The 21056-nt window shown below is 41.3% G+C and overlaps 1 protein-coding gene across 12 annotated transcripts in view; it reads left to right on the forward strand.

The window, feature by feature from the left end:
- MBNL1 (muscleblind like splicing regulator 1) overlaps positions 1 to 20676 on the forward strand; it is a 290117-nt gene extending 269441 nt beyond the window's left edge. For 8 of the 12 annotated variants that reach the window (XM_029069811.2, XM_029069756.2, XM_029069761.2 and 5 more), the window contains 4 exons: positions 2292 to 2327; positions 3019 to 3113; positions 6499 to 6573; positions 17233 to 20676. In XM_029069811.2, coding sequence (XP_028925644.1) covers positions 2292 to 2327; positions 3019 to 3113; positions 6499 to 6555 — 188 coding nt within the window. In that variant the 3' untranslated portion in view covers positions 6556 to 6573; positions 17233 to 20676. The remainder of the gene's footprint in view (positions 1 to 2291; positions 2328 to 3018; positions 3114 to 6498; positions 6574 to 17232) is intronic. The other 4 variants (XM_029069770.1, XM_029069784.1, XM_029069790.1 and 1 more) reach the window with 3 other exon arrangements.
- Positions 20677 to 21056: the final 380 nt, after the last annotated feature.

Raw genomic sequence — 21056 nt, forward strand, 5'->3', positions numbered from 1 at the left:
GTTATAATCTTAATTATGATGATAACTCAAACTACAATTTCAGCCGAAAAGCTTTACAGTTCTGTTTCATAAAGCTATTGCAAGACTAGCTCTGTTTTCAGCAATCTGGCTGAATTATGCGTGGAATGATGTATTGTAATAGGAAAATGAAAATATATAAACATAGAATAATTGGAGACATCTGCTATCACACAGTATTTAAATGGACCTTGCCAATAAATACTCCTTAAAAGTGATTTCCATGCATCTTTTGATTTGTCCCATCAGCCAAGCCATTGAGAATTAATGATTTCCCAGTCGCTTAACAAATACCATCACTATTATTCTCCTCCCAGCCTTAAGTAATATGTCAGATGAAATTCCAATTTTATTAACAGTATCTATCCATCATATTTATTGAGCACATACTTTGGGTAGAACACCATTTTAAGGGCTCGAGAGAGTACAGTATAACAGAGTTGGTAGACACTTTCCTGCCTACAGTGAGCTTACAGTCGAGAGGGTTTAGGGTCGCCCCACCCCCCCACATGTCAGGCCAACGCAGTATGTTTCATATCCATTGCTTGGTCCAGGCACAAAAAGAGAGTGTGATGTATCACAAGAAACCAAATACCTAAAATTCAGTGGTTGACAAACTCCATCAATCAACATTTCCAAATCTCAGAATCAGCCCATCATTAAAATCCACCTCTATTTTCAGGAAGGCCTCTTTCAATTCAGAGCCTGGCCAGGATGATGGTTAAGGGCAGATTTAGGGTTAGGACCAGGTTGAGAGGTAGAGAGTTAGGTATGGGTTAAGATTGGCGAAGTTAAGTTTGGTGGTTTCACATTCGAGATGGATTTTCATTATTAGGTTTGTCAGCTATTGGTCTAGTGGTCTTTCTCCTCTAGACTTTTGTCAATGACTGTCTTCAGACAATTGATTTTTTGCCAATTTACTGCATGAGCAAATGGCTGCATGTCTGGGAAGTTATGCTAGACAGAATAAAAGAGAACCATCCTCCCTCCCCAACCTCCATCCTTATCATGTAACCCACCACCTGAGCACATTCCTTAAATTCAAAGACTGATGATATGGTTTCTAACAGGGAGTTGAGTTTGGAGATAAGTTAATTATGACTGTAGTAGTCTGTCCAGCAGAAGCCTCATCTTCAGGACTCTGAGGAAATTCACATTTAGCGTAAACTTTTCAAGCACATTTTCACCACAGATGTGGTTGTATTTAAAATGGGGCGTGTCAAATTTAAGGGTAAAATGATAAAAATGGGTTATTACCCAAAACCTAACTATGCAGGGAAAGGTCTCATTTTAAGGTGTCACTCTGAGTGTGAGATAATGCCTTGTAGATTGTAAAATAAATTTGACTTCCAAGTTACTTGTGTGTGAGTATACTATTACATGCAATTTTCATTTTTTTCTACCTAGATTAGTGGAAAAATTTATAGCCTTGCAAGCGCCTCAGACTCAATAGTGTTGTTTGTAAAATTTGCACTGAAAGCCTACCAGCTTTCACTGTTACTAACACACTGCAATGTAAATATTCCTCTTGGCAGTATCTAAGGCATTTTGTGAATCCATCATCCCCAGACAGTGAACCTTTATTAGGTTTTCTTATTCTATCAGGTAAAAGTTTGAGTTTTGTAAATCAGAGCAGATTTTTAAAAATCAGACTAACTTCTCTTACCTGATTTTAATGTATTTAAAATGCAAAAACATAGAAAATTTTAGTAGCTTTTTATTAAGCTTATACCCAGATGTCCATAGAAGGAAACCAGTTATACAAGTCCCACATCCGTTTCTAGGTGTTATCTTGAGATGGACACAAAAACGAAATCTCTGGCTTTCAGAGCTAAAAGTTAAAATCATTTTGTGTTCTGAATTCCTTACTAGCCAGTGGTATCTTCAGTAATTGTAGTTGAACAAAAATGTGTTTCCTTTTTCATTCGTAACCACGAAGGTGGCCAAATAAAAATATTCTTTGTTTGTTGAAAGTAGTCAAGAGGGTTTTTCCCCTTAACATTCAATTGTGAAATGGTGCTAGGAAGCGATATGAAAAAAGCAGAGCGTACCAGCACACAGTTATATTGGCTTTTACTCCTCACTTGAGACGAGTTCTAATTTATCACTTGCTACTGTATGATGTGATTGTGCTGACAGTTACATGTCACTGTTCCCATAATAACAATTTTTCTTCTTTGTTCAAATGAATTTTCTAATTACACGTGTGATGGGTTGTTTTAATTCTTTTCCCTTTTCAAATCCACCTTCCTGTTGCAATGCATGATGGGCAGGCTCAATATTGTGCATGACACCCGCTACAAGTGTTGGTAGGTGCCAGCTTTGTTTCTTGATTATCTTAAACCTATGGTGCAGCTCAAAGCCCCTCAAAATCCACCAGTAGGGTCTTCTCGGAGACTCTCAGGCACCCCCTCCCTGCCTGGGCTAACTATCAATTCCGTGCCATCGATCAATTCAGTTGACCCACGGACCACCGGAGTTATTTTCTCTACCCAGGGGTTTTCCCTTTACTGTCAACCTTGGTGGATTTTGACTGGACTCTGAGTTCCGGTGTTTAGAATCTTTCTCATAAAAGTAACATGACTGTATTTTTTCATTATTAAATATGCAAGTGTACATTCCGTTCCAATTGATAAATGAAAGTTCAGAGTAAATAAGCTGTATCTTTGGCTTAGATTTTTGAATCGGTATAAATATGAACACGTGTTAAAACTCTTGTGTTGACTTAGCTGATTAAGCTTGTTTGTGTTGATTTTCTTGATTTGATGGTAACAAGCTTTTTTCCCCTTTTTTTCTCTTTCATTTCCCCTCCCCTTCTCTCCCTGGAATGTTGTCCTGCTTTGCACTGTGATTGCATGTCACTCGCTGGTGATGATGTCTCGTCACATGGCTTCCGCTGTGATCAAATACCATGCCCAATTATTCTACCCCCATGTTGTCATGGTTTCCATACCGCTACACTCTTCCGTATGTTTGCTTATATGATTTTCCCTCCGAAAGTTCCCATGGTGCACGGTGCTACGCCAGCCACTGTGTCCGCAGCAACAACATCTGCCACAAGTGTTCCCTTCGCTGCAACAGCCACAGCCAACCAGGTTTGCTAATTTACAGCTTCGTTTCTTAAAAACCGACTCTAATAGGGCTTCGATCCAACAGACCCCCGTGCACACGAATTTCCCACTGGGGTCAGTGGGGGATTCACGTGTGCCAGAGGGATCCGGGCGGGGCTTTTACTGAGCATGAGGGTTTCGACTCTACTTCTTGTTGGCCTACACATTCTCTTTTTGTTTGACGAGCAGCAGAATGCTTTGGTGCCTTCCCTCGGTACCCCAAGGATGTTGCAGCTCCATTGCCGATGCTACTAAAATGACATTTGCACGAGCATTTCTGATTTGGTCTGGACCTCTCGCGTGATTATTCTGGTTGATTATTCAATTATCAATTGAATAATCGATGCCTTAGAGGGTTGTTCATTCAGTCGTATTTATTGAGCGCTTACTGTGTGCAGGGTTGTTTTTCTTCTAATGAGAATAATGATTGTGGCATTTGTTGAGCATTAACAGTGTGCCAAGCACTGTTCTAAGTGCTGGGGTAGATACACGGTAATTAGGTTGGACACGGTCCCTGTCCCATACGGGGCTCACAGTCTTGATCCCCATTTTACAGGTGAGGTAACTGAGGCACAGAGAAGGTAAGTGACTTGCCCAGGGTCACACTGCAGACATCTGGCAAAGTGGGGATTAGAACCCACATCCTCTGATTCCCAGGCCTGTGCTCTTTCCACTAGGCCACACCCCTGCTCTTCCAAGGGAACGAGAACATACAGAATCCAAAATAAATATCTCTGTAAACAGCAGTGTTTGAATTACCACCTGGCTTCTTAAAAAAAAGCCAGAAAAGCAACTCATCAGGCCACCAGGGACCACTCTTGTAAATTAAGTCCATTGAAAAATGACTTGGATGTAATGAATAGAATGGCTATTCAAAAGAAATTGAGTTTTTCCACAATGTCTCCCCACTGTAATTGAATTTCTAGATCTAAGATAAAATACTGCCATGCATGGAAATTAAAAGTCCTCTCTCAAGTGTCAGGGAGTCGCAGAGATAAACCTGTTAGCTCAGACCCTTTCCAGAATATAGGTAGAGGATTAGAACTATGCCCATTGCTTTTTAATTAAAAAAGTTGGAATGAAAAATGTATACTTCAAAATATGCACCCTTCCCAAACCCGGAAAGAAATGTGGCCTGGTGTCCATCACCTCATCCCTAAATGGATGAAGAGAGTGCTTTTCACACATTCAGAAAGCAAAATGCAATAAGAGGACTACGACAAATTCTGTTTCATTCCAGATTTCTTATATTTTAAAGCTCTAGCCACTTGGCAACCACACTGTGCCCATAGGACACAGAAATATGTGAGAAAGAAGTCTCACTTTAGAGCAGCAGAATCAATTTGCCGTATGTGCTTTTGCACTTGCTTGACGTAGTATTGTAAAACCCACTTGTGCCCACTGTCCTATTTGAGGAATTCTTAAAGAGAAAAGAAATCTGGGAAAAAAGTTGATTATTTTTCAACTACTTTTTTTAGGTATCCGTGAAACACCTGCACATATGTAACTTTAGTGTAACTTGAGGAGCAGCGTGGCTTAGTGGAAAGAGCATGGGCCTGGGAATCAGAGGTCTTGGGTTCTAATTCCAGATCTGTCACTTGTCTGCTCTGGTTGAACTTAGGCTAGTCATTTAACTTCTGAGCATCGATTACCTCTTCTGTAAAATGAAAATTAAGACCACGAACCCCATGTGGGATATGGACTGTGTCCATTCTGATTATCTGTACCTATCCCGGCACTGAGTATAGTGCCTGGCACATAGTAAGTGCTTAACAAATTACCATTAAAAAGAGAAAAAAAAACAAACTTAGATTTTGGAAACATTTTCAGCCAAACTTTAAACATTTCTGAACAAACAGTTGATTTTGACAGTCACCTCAGAGGACGTACTCGCTTACAAGGAGGCTAACTTTGGCAAATGTGACAGCTCAGGGAGACTTTTGAGTCTCAAATTTCCAAAAGCATTTAATGGGAGTCATTTACCAAACAGAACAGTTCATGTAAACTTCCTTTCTTTACTTTGAACCATGGGTTGACCTCAGAACTGCTGGTGTAAGCAAAACCACAGCAAAGCAAATATCAACATGCTCTCAGCCATATTGACTTCTAGGGACACTTTCTATTTTGCATTGTGCTATGATCATTTCATGCATATCTTTCTTGGGCCCTCATGACATAGGGAAACTTTGCAGTCCCAAACCAGAACAGCTCTCTCTCTTTCTATAAATATATATATATATATATACATATATAATCTATCTACATATACATGTATATGTATATGCCTACAGTGCGTACGCATTGCCGAATTATCTGATGCCACCAAATGTAGCTTGCATGAGCGCAGAAGGTGATATCTGGCCCTTCATCTTCATTGACTGGTGTTGAAGGTCCTTGGTATGTTTTGACAGCCCCATCCTTGATGCTTCTACACTGTTGGGTTCAACCTCCCGTCCTGCAGCAGTAAGAAAAATGGTATGAGAAGCTTCTTTATGCTTGGAGCACTTTCCAGTGCCACTTACCAATGGTGTAAAATTGTGTCTTTGAAAGTTGAAGGATGAATCAAACCCAGAAGGTAGCATCCATTCCAACAGAGAGGGGCCATCATTAAGGCCTGGGCCTCCTTTCCCAGTCAGGGTCCTGCTTAAACATTGCAGTCGTGGGAAACTACTGACTGTAGATTAAAGTTTAAAACCACAGGAATTGGTTCAATTCAGCTCTTAGTTTTGGGTATCTAGGGAAATCTCTGTCCCTCCATTCATTTTCCTGTCTAATTAAAACCAATAAAATGGGCTACTGGGTTCTGCAGATGGATTTTCTAAACTGCAGGTGTAATTTTGAGAGCATCGCTTGAAAGAGACCATAGATTCCCTCTTAGAAAACAAGAACTGCCTTAGATTTTTCTCTACGATTTGTCATTCATAATTCTGGGTAGCTATTTTGGGGCAAAAATAAAGGTACAAAGACTGTTAGTTAATAGACAGCATTAGAAATTGGTGTTTTCCTCTTCGTCGTTTACCAAATCGACATAATCTCACACTCATGTGTAGGCCAACAAAAAGGGCTTCTTTTCGATGACTGCACTGCATGCACTTTTGGAATTTAACTTCTCTTACTCCCTAAACAACTGGTAACACTCCTTTTGCCTGGGTGGAATTGTTCTTTAACACAATTAAATATATATATATATATATATAAGTTGCTACTTTGGCATTTGGGTTTACATTAACGAATTATTATATGTACCGAGTAAGGACTGTCACCTCACAGCTGAACTTCACTTTTCTTAAATATGAATAATAGAATGTTTGAGTCTCTTGGTTGTGCTTGCTTGCATGAGTCATTCATTCGATAATTTTTTATTTGTCAGATACCCATAATATCTGCCGAACATCTGACTAGCCACAAGTATGTTACCCAGATGTAGATTTTTCATCACCAAACAGTAAGTATCCTTTGTGTGTTTGTCATTTTAATTATTCTAGTACGTTTTATAGGATGTGGTTGCCTTGGAAATGTAAAAAAAACCAAACTATTGAGCATTGGCCATGTAGCAGGGAAAATTTTCAGTGCTGCTTTCAGAGATATACAACTTAAATAGATCTGCTAACACTGTTATATTATACTCTCCCAAGCACTCATTTCAGTGCTCGGCACACAGTAAGCGCACAATACGTACCATTGATTGAGTGATTATTATTAATAATAATAGTAATGGTATTTGTTAAGCACTTGCCATGTGCCAGGCACTGTCCTCAGCACTGATTGATATATATTTCAACTTCTAAGGTAGGAGTGATTAAAATGGATCAGAAAGGACATGTGTTAAAAGGTGAATTTTTACAAAATAACCTCACTAATCTCAATTCTCCAAATTCAGGTGAAGGAGTCTCCCCGAGTGTAGCCTCAAAGAAGACTTGGTCTGGGTTTGCCCTTGTGTAAAAGACAGGCTGACCAAGCCCTACTAGGCTGAGAGGCAGCTTGGCGTAGTGGATGGAGCACGGGCCTGGTAGTCAGAAGACCATAGGTTCTAATCCTGATTCTGCCACTTCTCTGCTGCGTGACCTTGGGCAAATCATTTTACTTCACTGGGCCTCAGTGACCTTATCTGTAAAATGGGGATCGAGACTGTGAGCCCCAGGTGGGACAGGGACCGTGTCCAACCCAATTTGCTTGTATCTACCCCAGCACTTAGTACAGTGCCTGGCACATAGTGCTTAACAAATGCCATAGTTATTATTATGATTGCTAAAACCACATCTCCTCCGAGAGACATTCCCTAACGAAACCCTGATTTTCCTTACTTTATTTGCCCTCTCCACCTGCGTCGCCCATGCACTCAGCACTGAACCCCCTAAGTGCTTTGATATGCTCTCACCACCCCCACAGCCCTAGCCTACTTATCTTTATACTAGTATGATTCCCCTGCCTGTTATTTATTTTCCTGTCTCTCTTCCCCTGTAGACTGCAAACTCCTTCTGGACAGGAATCGTGTCTACCAACTCTATTGCATTGTATTCTCCCAAGTGCTTAGTAATAATAATAATGATTGTGGTATTTGTTAAGTGCTTACTGTGTGTCAAGCACTGTTCATTCACTCATTCATTCAATAGTATTTATTGAGCGCTTACTATGTGCAGAGCACTGTACTAAGCGCTTGGGATGAACAAGTCGGCAACAGATAGAGACAGTCCCTGCCGTTTGACGGGCTTACGGTCTAATCGGGGGAGACGGACAGACAAGAACAATGGCAATAGAGTCAAGGGGAAGAACATCTCGTAAAAACCGATGGCAACTAAATAGAATCGAGGCGATGTACAATTCATTAACAAAATAAATAGGGTAAAGAAAATATATACAGTTGAGCGGATGAGTACAGTGCTGTGGGGATGGGAAGGGAGAGGTGGAGGAGCAGAGGGAAAAGGGGAAAAAGAGGGTTTAGCTGCGGAGAGGTAAAGGGGGGGATGGCAGAGGGAGTAGAGGGAGAAGAGGAGCTCAGTCTGGGAACGCCTCTTGGAGGAGGTGAGTTTTAAGTAGGGTTTTGAAGAGGGAAAGAGAATCAGTTTGGAGGAGGTGAGGAGGGAGGGCGTTCCAGGACCGCGGGAGGACGTGACCCAGGGGTCGACGGCGGGATAGGCGAGACCGAGGGACTGTGAGGAGGTGGGCGGCAGAGGAGCGGAGCGTGCGGGGTGGGTGGTAGAAAGAGAGAAGGGAGGAGAGGTAGGAAGGGGCAAGGTGATGGAGAGCCTTGAAGCCTAGAGTGAGGAGTTTTTGTTTGGAGCGGAGGTTGATAGGCAACCACTGGAGTTGTTTAAGAAGGGGAGTGACATGCCCAGATCGTTTCTGCAGGAAGATGAGCCGGGCAGCGGAGTGAAGAATAGACCGGAGCGGGGCGAGAGAGGAGGAAGGGAGGTTAGAGAGAAGGCTGACACAGTAGTCTAGCCGGGATATAACGAGAGCCCGTAACAGTAAGGTAGCCGTCTGGGTGGAGAGGAAAGGGCGGATCTTGGCGATATTGTAGAGGTGAAACCGGCAGGTCTTGGTAACGGATAGGATGTGTGGGGTGAACGAGAGAGACGAGTCAAGGATGACACCAAGATTGCGGGCCCAAGAGACGGGAAGGATGGTCGTGCCATCAACGGTGATAGAGAAGTCTGGGAGAGGACCGGGTTTGGGAGGGAAGATGAGGACCTCAGTCTTGCTCATGTTGAGTTCTAAGAACTGGGACAGATACAAACTTATCAGGTTGGATGCAATCCATGTCCCACAGGGGGCTCACAGTCTAAGTAGGTGGAAGAACAGACATTGAATCCCCATTTTGCAGCTGAAGAAACTGAGGCAAAGAGAAGTTAAGTAAATTCCTCAAGACCACACAGCAGTCAAGTGGCAGAACTGGGATTAGAAACTAGGTTCTCTGACTCCCCAGCCCATGCTCTTTCCACTAAGCCACAGTGCTTCTCCCCGTAGAGTACTCTGCTCACAGTAAGCACTCAATAAATACCATGGATCAATTGATTGATTGACCAAATGCAGGAAGAGTCCCAAGTTCCTTCCAGCATTCTCTTGGTTCTTAAGTACTACTGTCAGCCAGCAGGCTCCCACAGTCGGGCCTCAGGTCAGCCTCAGGGGGCTTCCTCTGTAATAATAATAATTGTGGTATTTCATAATAATGGTATTTGTTAAGCACTTACTATATGCCAACCACTGTTCTAAGCACGGCAGTAGATACAGGGTAATCAGGTGGTCCCACATGGGGCTCACAGTCTTAATCCCCATTTTACAGATGACTTGTAACTGAGGCACAGAGAAGATAAGTGACTCACCCAAAGTCACACAGCTGATAAGTGGCAGAGCCGGGATTAGAACCCACGACCTCTGAATCCCAAGCCCGTGTTCTTGCCACTAAGCCCCGTTTCTTCTCTTAAGCGCTTACTGTTTGTTAAGCACTTACTATGTGCCAAGCACTGTTGTAAGCACTGGGGTAGATACAAGGTAGATACTGTCCCTGTCCCACATGAAGCGCAGTCTTACATTCCATTTTACAGATGAGGTAACTGAGGCACAGAGAAATGAAGTGACTTACCCAGGGTCACACAGCAGATATGTGGGCAGAGTCGGGAATTAGACCAGCACTTTGGAAGAAACCGGGCATGATAAAGTGGTCTCCCAAGATGGGGAGCCTCTGAACCAAGCTTGGTCAGCAATGCCATGCTGTGATCTAAAGCCTCAGAACTGTGACAGGAAAGTGGCAGGTGTAGGCCCCTCTTCACCCTCCTCCCCCACCCTCTACCACCTCCAAACCACCCTCAACGAGTGCACCTTGTGTGGGGATGGTGCAGAATAAACACCAGTGGAGGGCAAACTGAGGATTTTGGGGAGTCCTGCTCTCCTCTGAGAAAGTGGGGCTCAATAAAAATTAATCGACGATATTCATTGAGCACTTAATGTGAGCAGAACATTGTACTAAGCACTTGGGAGAGTACACTACAACATAGTTGGTAGACACATTCCCTGCCCACAACAGGTTTATAGTGTAGAGGGGGAGTAAATGCAAACGACCCAACTATGAATGCATCCTGCAGGAAGTTAGCCTAAATTGCAAAGTTGACAGGGTGTAAGAAAATCCTAGCAACCTAGCCAGAATGTGAGTGGTGGTGTTTCATGGCTTCTTGGTTTTCAAAAATCCATCAGTAGCATATTTCTTGAGCACCTACTGTGTGCAGAGCCCTGTGCTTGGGGAATAAATTAAAGGTAATAGAAGTCACGGTCCCTGCCCTTAAGAATTCAGTCAGTTGTGTTTATTGAGCACTTACTGTGAGCAGAGCACTATACTAAGTGCTTGGAAGAATACAATATAACTATATAACAGACACATTCACTGCCCACAAGCTTATGGATTGGATGTGGGAGACAGAAAAACAAACATTATTTTATAACAGTGGGAGCAAGAGTTATGAAACAGGAGTGTGGCGGGATATAGAGAAAAACAAGTGTAAATTAATGTAAGTTGAGGAGTTGATAGACACAGTTTTGCAACAGGCCATTAATCGGGTAAAATCTCCTGAGGAGGTGAGTTTTGAAGATGGGGGAAAGCTGTGACCTCTTGGACTTGGAGGAGTGGAAGTTCCAGCAAGAGAAAGAGGGTGGGCAAAGGGCACAGAGGGGGGAAATTAGGGACTAAGGTACAGGAAGTAAATTAGCTTGGGAGGAGAAAAAAATGCAGGGTTGTAGCAAACCATCGCTGAGGGAGAGAGAACTACTGGAGTGCTTTGGAGCAAGGCTATAATCTGGAGTTTGGACTTCAAGCAGAGAGGAATGATTTTTGAGGAAGCAGAAGCCATGAGCAGAATCAAATTTTAGACAACCGGTCTCGCTAGCAGAATGTATACATTGGAGAGGTAGAGGTTGGAGTCAGGTCAGATACTAAAAAGGTCCAGATAGGATAGTAGTTCTCATTTAGGTATGATAGGAGTGGATCCAGGAAATATTTTTGGAGGAAAAGGAAGGAGATTTAAGCAGCGGGCTGAGTGAGAATTGAAAGAGTGAGGAATTGTGGACCAATGAGAGGGTTGTGAAGTTCTGGGCCAGTCAGCCAGTCAGTCGTATTTATTGAACACTTACTGAGTGCAGAGCACTGTGTTAAGCCCTTGAGAGAGTAAATATAGCAATATAGTGAACACATTCCCTACCCATAGTTAGCTTAAAGGAAAGATGAGGGTGGGATCCCTGCTATGGTAAAATTAGAAGGAAGAATGTGATGGAGGAGAGGGAAAGAAGTTTTGATGTACTCTCAGTGATTTTTCAGCACCACTTACTCATTTTTTGTCTTCCAAATTTAATAATACCAATTCCTTTCCATTAATCATCCCCCCTATTCTACATACACTTCAGTTCCAACTTGACCTTTCAGTAGAATCATTAAATTGATATTCCCGTAGTTCAGATACAGGTGTGTTAAGGTCAATTTAATCAATCCGCTCTCTAAAACCTCTTAAGTCTGTAAAATAATGAAATAAAATCTGCTTGAAGCCCGATTGGTGTGAGAGGGGACAAAACAGGATGCTTTCATGAAGAGAAAGCTGGACAGTTGAGTCACTGCAGTCACAGTAAAGCTTCAGTTCCTGTGGAACCACAGTGGGAGCTAAATTCTGGCAGCCTCTTCCCCTTCCACCAGGGAGGAGATCAAAGCCTTGTTGCTTGGCTTAGGAAAAGGTACAGGCATATCATCTACCTACAAGTGGCTAGAAATGACATAGTCATTTACTAGTCATTATCATTTATTAATTACACAATCCTCCAAATAGCCCTCATTTCCTCTTCTTTCACTCCCTTCTGTGTCATCCTGATTTTTTTTCCCAGGGGTATTTATTAAATGCTTACTGTGTGTCAGACACTGTTCTAAATGCTGGAGAAGGTACATGTTAATTAGGTCAGACATAGTCCCCGTCCCACTTGGGGCTCACAGTCTAAGGAGGAGGGAGAACAAGTATCTCCATTTTACAGTTGAGGAAATTGAGGCCCAGAGATGTTAGGTGACTAACCCAGGGTCACCCAGCAAGCATTTGTCAGCAAAGGGATTAGAACCACGTCCTTCTGACTCCCTGGCCCGTGCTGTCTCTCCACTAGGCCACACTGCTTCCCCGGGCAGGGTTGTATGCGTGTGCTTGGTGGGGGATGGCTGTGGTGCTCCCTTTATTGTCTGTCAGCCCCTCTATACTATAAATTCATTGTGGACTGAAACTGAGTCTACCAACTCTGTTATATTGTACTCTCCCAAGAACTTAATACAATGCTCTGCACAAAGTAAGCGCTCAATAAATACTACTGATTAATTGATACAGCTAGACATGCTGCTCATGTTTATTCAAGTAAAATGCCAAAGGTATTTTAGTAGGTACTTAGTGTGAAAATTTATTGGTAATAAACACCAGTAACGTGGAAGACGCAAAGCAGGAAACGGACATTATTTGCAAACAAAATGATTGTGGAGAGGCAGAGAGGTTTCCCAGACCTTCCTTTAAGCCTACTCTCTTATTACTCTTGACTCTCCAACTCTTATTTTCTTATTCCTCTTAACTCCCAACCCCCCACTTATTTTCCTCAGTGTTCAGCAAGACATCTCTGGTAGCAAGGGGAAGGAGAGCCATTTCTCCCTAGCCCTCCTTTACTCTCCATTTAAATAATAATCCCTTCAAAAGTATTTCAACTTTTTCCCCAGCACTTTCACGTTTATTCTTTGATTTTATGAGGATTTGGGATGTAGCTCTAGCAGCCCTCCATCCCACTCCTTGGTCATATTTATTTAGTGCTTACTGTGTGTGGAACACTGTACTAAGCAATTGGGAGAGTACAAGGTAACAGGATTGGTAGAAATGTTCCCTGCATCTAGAGTGTGAGCTCGTTATGGGCAGGGATTGTCATTCTTTATTGCTGTAATGTACCTTCCCAAGTGCTTAGTACAGTGATCTGCACACAGTAAATGCTTAATAAATACAAATGAACAAGCACGCAACCTAGAAGGAGAGGCAGCCAGTGATATGAACAAATACATTTTGGATATGTACATAAGTGCTGTAGGGTTGAGGGAGGGGTGAATAAAAGATGGCAAATTCATTCAATTGTATTTATGGAGCACTTACTGTGTGCTGAGCACTGTACTAAGCGCTTGGAAAGTACAATTCAGCAACAAATAGAGACAATCCCTGCCCACAAAGGGCTCATAGTCTAGAAGGGGGGAGACAGACATCAAAACAAGTAAAGAGGCATCAGTAGCATCATTATAAGTAGAATTATAGCTATATACACATCATTAATAAAAACAGATAGATTTATAATTATAAATATGTACATTTATACGCAAGTGCTATAAGGGTGATGCAGAAGGGAGTGGGAGAGGAGGAAATGAGGGCTTAGGAGGGGAAGGCCTCTGTGGGGAGATGTGCCTTCAGAAAGTCTTTGGAGGTGGGGAGAGTGATTGTCAGATATGAAGAGGGAGGGCGTTCCAGGGTCAGAGGCAGGATGTGGACTAGAGGTCAGCTGTAAAATAGACTAGATTGAAGTTCATTAGAGGAGCAGATTGTGTGGGCTCGGTTGTAGTAGGAAAGCAGCGAGGACAGGAAAGAGGAGGGAAGGTGATTGAGTGCTTTAAAGCCTGTGGTGAGGAGTTTCTGTTTGATGCAGAGGTGGAAGGGCAATACTGGAGGTTCTTGAGAAGTGGGGAAACATGGACAGAACATTATTGAACAAAAATGATCAGAGCAGCAGAGTGAAGTATGGACTGGAGAGGGGAGGGACAGGAGGTGGGGAGGTCACCAAGGAGGTTGGTGCAGTAATCAAGGCAGGATAGGATAAGGACTTGGATTAATGTGCTAGCAGTTTGTATGGAGAAGAAAAGGTGGATTTTAGCAAGGTGGGGGTTCAACCTGTAGGATTTAGTGACAAATTGAATATGGGGGTAGAATGATAGAGCTGAGTGAAGGCTATCACTAAGGTTATGGACTTGTGAGTCAGGGAGGGAGGTTGGTGGTTTTGTCTACAGTGACAGGAAAGTCAAGGGTTAGGGCTGAGTTTGGATGGGAAGATGAAGAGTTCTGTTTTGGACATGTTCACTTTGCCATTTCAGCAGGACATCACAAAAGAGAGGTCTTGAAAGAAGGAGGAAATGCGATGCTGCAGAGGAGAGAGATCAGGACTGGAGATGTAGATTTGGGAATCATCCACCTAGAAGTGGTAGTTGAAGGCATGGGGAGCAACTGTGTTCTATTTTCACTGTTTTAACCCTACTGAGCGCTTACTATGTGCCGGAGCACTATACTAAGCACTTTGGAGAGTACAGTAAAACAGTAAACAGATACATTCCCTGCCCACAACGGGCTTACAGTTTGAGTTCTCTAAGGGAGTGGGTGTAGATGGAGAATAGAAGGGGACCCAGATCTGAGCCTTGAGGGACTCCCACAGTTAGGGGGTGTGAGGCGGTGGAGGAGCCTTTGAAAGAGAAGCAGCAAGTAGTGGAGAGTACGGGCCTGCGAGTCTGGCACAGGGAAGTGATGACTTAATGTTGGTATTTGTTAAGCGCTTACTATGTGCTGAGCACTGTTCTAAGCGCTGGGGTAGATACAGGGTCATCAGGTTGTCCCACGTGAGGCTCTCACCGTTAATCCCCATTTTACAGATGAGGTAACTGAGGCACAGAGAAGTTAAGTGACTTGCCCGAGGTCACACAGCAGACACGTGGCAGAGCTGGCATTAGAACCCAAGTCCTTCTAAGTTACATCATCTGTAAAATGGGGATTAAGACTGTGAGCCCCTTGTAGACCGGGGTCTGTGTCCAAACTGATTATCTTGTATAGTGCCTGGCATCTATTAAGTGCTTAGTAAATACCATAAAAAAGAGGCAGAGATGAGCAGCCGGAGAAATAGGAGGAGAACCAGGGCAGGGTAGTGCCAGTGAAGCTGAGGATGGGTAATGGTTCCAGAAGAAGGTGGCGGTTGACAGTATCAAAGGCTGCTGCGAGTTTGAGGAGGATTTGGATAGAGTAGAAGCTGTTGGATTTGGCAAGAAGGAGATCATTGCACTTTGAGAGTGCAGTTTCTGTGGAATAAAGGGGGTCAGGGAGAGCACTGAAGGAAATGAACTGGAGACAGCGGTGTAGACAACACACTCAAGAAGTTTGGAGAGGAATGGTAAGAGGGAGATGGAGTGATAACTGGAAGGAGCTGTGGAATCAAGGGAAGGTTTTCTTAGGCTAGGTGAAACATGACCATGTTTGAAAGTATGGAGAAAAAGCCATTGGAGAGTGAACATGACTCCTTGAACCGTACTGAGGTGCAGGTAATGAGAATCTTCACCTACCCAGAATCACACAGGGGTCACATAGCCATTCTCCAGTCCTCTGCTGGCACCGAGTGGGCAGGGGCACTCCCGGGTCCTGGGACAAGATAGATGCCTTGAATCTTGGCTTTTGCTTCCTCCCAGAATCTGTGTCAATGTCCCAAAATGGAGATCTATTTCCATGAATTAGTAAGCTTCCTTAGGTCAGCCTCTAGGAGCTGAAAAATAACTGTACCTTGTATCTGCTCCAGCACTTTGTGCTTGACCTACAGTAAGTGCTTAACAAATATCACAATTATCATTATTATTACCAGTGTTAATATTGCAGGGACATGGCCCTCCAAATTTAGTTCAGTTGCATCACAAATGATTTCGCTAAGTAGTCTAGTCTCTGTGAAACCATTTGTTGAAGACTTAGGCTGTGCACTGGTGCTTCACTTCCTCCCCCTTCAGCCATCAGATAACAACGTTCCCCAGGCGTAGTTGATAGAGCAAGGGCCTGGAATTCAGGTGGTTGTGGGCTCTAATCCCTGCTCCACCTTTTGTCTGCTGTGTGACCTTGGGTGAGTTGCTTCACTTCTCCGTGCTTCAGTTATCTCATCTGTAAAATGGGGATTGAGACTGTGAGCCCTGTGTGGGACAGGGACTGTGTCCAACCCGATATGCTTGTATCCACTCCAGTGCTTAGTACAGTGCCTAACATATAGTAAAGGTTAGAGAAGCAGCGTGGTTTAGTAGAAAGAGAACGCGCTTGGGAGTCAGGGGTCAAGGGTTTGAATCCCAGCTCTGCCACCTGCCAGGTGTGTGACCTTGGGAAAGTCACTTCACTTCTCTGTGACTTCATCTGTAAAATGGGGATGAAGATTGTGAGCCCCACGTGGGACAACCTGTTACCTTGTATCTACTCCAGCACTTAGAACAGGGCGTGGCACATAGTAAGCACTTAACAAATACCAACATTATTATTATTATTATTAAAGGTTTAACAAATATAATTATTATTATCATTATCCAAAGTCTTATTAATAGCAAATCTCCTCAAAGCGACCTTTTCTAATTAAACCCTCATTTCCTCTACTCCCTCTGCCTTTAGCTTCGCTCTTACAATTGAATTTGTACCCCTTACTAACCACATCTTCAGGCCCACAGCACTTACGTATATATAAATATGACTGATGGATAGCTGTAAGTTAAAATACTTGTGATGTTAAGTGCTTACTACATGCCAAACACTGTTCTAAGCACTGGGCTAGATACCAGATACTTAGGGACCACATGGGGCTCACAGTCTAAGTATGAGGGAGGTATTAAATCCCCAATTTACAGTTGAGGAAACTGTGGCACTGAAAAGCCAAGTGACATGCTGAAGGTCACATAGTGGATAACTGCTGGAGCAGAGATTAGAACCCAAGTCCTCTGACTCCCAGGCCGTGCTCTTTCCACTAGATAATGCTCCTCTTTTGTTTGCTTCCCTCTCAAGACTCTAAACTTGCAGACAGGGAACACTTCTACCAAGTCTGTTATATTGTACTCTCCCAAACGCTTAATACCGTGCTATGCGCGCAGTCAGTCAGTACTCAAAATAGTTTATTGATTGATCGATCCTTAAATCAAACTCCACCTGAGAAGAGGTTTTACTCCACATTTCTAAGTTGGGAGGATTTTGCTGGCTGTCCTCTATGATTAAATTTTCATTACGGGTTGGGGCTTTTGTGTCTTTTCTGTTATAACCTATCATTGATTGAGATTTTTCTCTTTTTTTTCTCTTTACAGATCATACTAAAGAGAAAAGGACAGTGTGCTTGGTTAGAGTAAAGGACAAGGTCATTAGCCATATTGTATATATCGTCAAGCAAACTGCACCCCTCCCCACACACACTCACACACACGAAAAAAAAAAAATCCCTCAGCAGCATCCACATATTGCATGTTAACAAGATGAACAGACAACTTGGATATCCACTGCACACTGTTGCCTATATACTTTGTACATTTAATTGATATTTGTGCTGAGGTGACCTTACTGTCCAAAAGTACAACATCGTCTTTCTTTTCTAGCACAGAAATATGCATTGGAATATGCACCCATAGTTGAATTCTGATAAACTCATGCCATCTTGAAAAGACAGACTATGGTGTAACCATGACTCTATTATGTATTGGTACGTCTGTAGACCAAGATATAATTTTTTAAAGTAAGTTTATTTCTTTCAAGGTTTACAAATAACAAAGGTGCACCTTGTATTTAAAATTGCCATTGTAGACGAGAGCGTGCATGCGCAGTCATTCTTGTTTAAGAGTAATATTTTTAATGTAATAAATTGTAAGAATTGGTAAGGGAGGGATCGGACAGAGATGAATGTGCCAAGCAAAACCACAACTGTGTATATTTTAAAGCAAATCGTAGCTTTAAATACCATGTTGTTAAGGATTCTCATGAAGTGCCATAGACTGTACATCAAATTAGAGTATTATTTCTGCAGTGTTATTATTTTCAGAGCCACTTTTTTTTTTGCTTATTTGCTAGAATTGAACAAAGGGCACCATTTTTTTTTTAAACCAAAGCTGTCTCAGAAATGGCCAATTTATCCTTAAAATAACCATAGACAGCACAAGACAAACTCTCATTGCAGACAACTTACACATACTGGAGATACATAGAGATTATATATATATACATATATATATATAATTATTTTAATGCATTTTAGTGTAATATTTATGCATATTATACTGTGTAACATGATACTCAAAAGGGAGGTGCCATTTCTGAGACACGGCAATGAAAATATTGGAAGAACTTATTTTGCTTCTATTTATAGCCTCTGTCAGAAGTCAAAAGACTATAAATGCTTTGCAGAAATGGTTTCACTTTTTGCTTAAATGCTTCATCTAAGTCACATTCAAAATAGTGACTCTAAAACAAAGAAGCAGCACTGTCATCAGATGCATGAAAAACCAAAATATGAAAAACAGAAATGTTAATTCAGTAGTAATTGGGTGGGTTCAGTACTTGGGGGAGTTTTATATGTGATTTTTTTGTTTTGTTTTGTTCAGATTAACTGCTTATAGCCTTAGAAAGCCTTTACAAAATAAAAAAAAAATAGATGTGCATTCAGTTTTTAAGAATGGATTCATCCAAAGGAATTCCTTTTTGTGGTTCGGATGTTGCAGCTAGTAAAGGATATTTTTGCTCTGTTCAGCAAGCCTGTGGTTGCTGAAGTGGGGGCCAGGTCACTGGTAGTTTAGTGTGGAATGGAAGAGGTGAAGGTTTAGTTATAGAACTTTCTGTACTTCCAAGTTTACTGCAAGTTTTTATGCTTGAGAGATACGCTTTCTAGTATAAGAATGATGTGTTGATTTTACTGATTGTACTGTACATCTATTAAAGCCTTAGATTATTACATTACGGGTTGGAACCCATACCAATGTAATTTCAATCGTGTTAAGAAAGTATAGGTGACTTCACATGTTATTGTAGTTACTTACATTATAGAATATTACTTATTTTTCTTGTTAAAAATGTAGATTTTCATTTCTTACATTTATTAGATTGTTTTCATTTTCTATTACAAGTTGAATACCATTTCAATTTTTAGAATTTTGTTTTATTAGATTTTACTGATGTATTTTTCAAAATACAAAAAAAATTAAAAAGTAGTTTTTTCCTTCATAACATACTCAGTTTTAAATTACATGTAGTGTCATATGAGTATTCGTATTATTGTTAACTAAATGATTTATATTTTACTGATTTAATATTACAATGTAAGAATGTCAGTCATCGTTAGTTCTTGTCTAGTTTTCATTAAAAGAACAAAGATCTTTTATATGGATATCTTATAATTATATAATCATTGCTAAGTAAGAAGTTAAGTTGTTGCTATCGCAACAATCCTGGCAGACAATTGAGTAATATTTTGATGATTTATTTTGTTTGTAATTAGTTATTATAAGAAAAATCTAGTTCCTAGATATTAGAATAAAATTTATTTTCTACTGTATCCATTACAAATGTTAAAATATTGTTTAAATATTTTTTGAAATCCCTGAATATCAGGCCTTGTTATAAATAAGCTGCATAATCAATAGATCAAGGGACTTTTTGTTGATAATCCAAATACTCAAAGTTTACGTAACAAGAATTCTAGTGGTTGTGCAAACTCTTGAGGGTGGATTATGCTGCAGTTTAGCATGTTGGGATGTCTAGAGAGAAGGTTGACTTTTTGCACTTCTGTATATAGTCAAAAAAGAGAGAAACCTGTATAATAGTAAGATCTTATTTTGAATAAAAATGTCTATAATTACAAGGAGTTTTGTTAAGGCTAATACAATGACAGGCTGAGCAAAATTGCTTGCAAAAGTGGCACAGAGTTAGCACTCCATACCCCTTCCAAAAAGTGGCTTTGCTTTTTTGTGGACAGCTTGTAGTTTGCCAGGATTTTTTTCAGCTGGAAAGATATGCCATCCTTCCGAGATCTCATGACTGACAAAAGCTCAACTGGTCCAAATCGGCCTGAAGATCATCGCCCAAACGAGCAGGTACTTCAACCGCTAAGGGTGAAATCATGGATCAAGTATTCCTTACATTATTCAAAACTACTGCATGTTTAAACTATCAGAAAAAAGAGAGAGAGACCTATATTAAGGATATATACTATTCAAACCAGTTTCTGACCATTTCAGTGGTTTATCGTTCACAAAACCAAATCTTCAAAACAAGTATTGACTTTCACACAAAGTTAATTCATGAACAGGCAAACCAAACAGCACACCGTAGCTGTAGTTGTTATGTGATTGTTTTTGATCGCTGTAGTGATCCTGTTCTTTTAGCAGGTGAAAAGAAAATGTGCAAATTTCACTGTTTCAAGATCCTGAAACATTCAAAACAGAGCCTAATGTTCTAAGGCAAATGCGGATAAAGCAGTGAGATTCGGCTGTCGTTTGATCGGTGTATAATCAGTGTCCAGATGGATTTGATAATGTTGCTCTGATTTGCAACCCTAAAACTTTCATCTGCTGAAAGGACAGATGTGCTTGGTTTTACTATTATGTAATCACAGACTTACTTTCTGCTTGTAGTTGCTCCAATTATGTATTCTGTCCTGGGCTGCAATTTGTTTTTATGCTTATTTTATTATTACTGCTCTAGTTGACCTTGCTGTATGGAAAAATAAAGTGAAATTGCCCTAATAAAACTTCTCTTTCTTAATTAGATTTTTATGTTTGAGGATACAACTTAAATTATTTTGTGTGTATATTTTTTATGCATTCACAGGTGTCTATCTTCACTCAGATAAGTTGGCTAGAAAAACTTCACTCAGTCCTGAGTATCACCGCTGTGGATGACATCTTTAGCAAGATTTTGCTAGGTCTTGTAGCATCAGCAATTGATTTCGTTCTCTCTACAGGGTATCCTAGCAAAAATGTCCCATTGAGAATCTGGCAAACCTGTGTCAGGTGCTTAGGAAAAATCCAGTTTTCTGATTGGTTGTAAAATGGTGGAGTTAGTGTGTCCTTTAGCTTATATATGCCCATTTAAGTTTCAGGGAAAAAAATGAACAAAATCAATCCCATTGAACTCCAGACAGATCCGT

This window comes from Ornithorhynchus anatinus, chromosome 1 (genome assembly GCF_004115215.2).
Source record: "Ornithorhynchus anatinus isolate Pmale09 chromosome 1, mOrnAna1.pri.v4, whole genome shotgun sequence".
Classification (NCBI taxonomy): Eukaryota; Metazoa; Chordata; class Mammalia; order Monotremata; family Ornithorhynchidae; genus Ornithorhynchus; species Ornithorhynchus anatinus.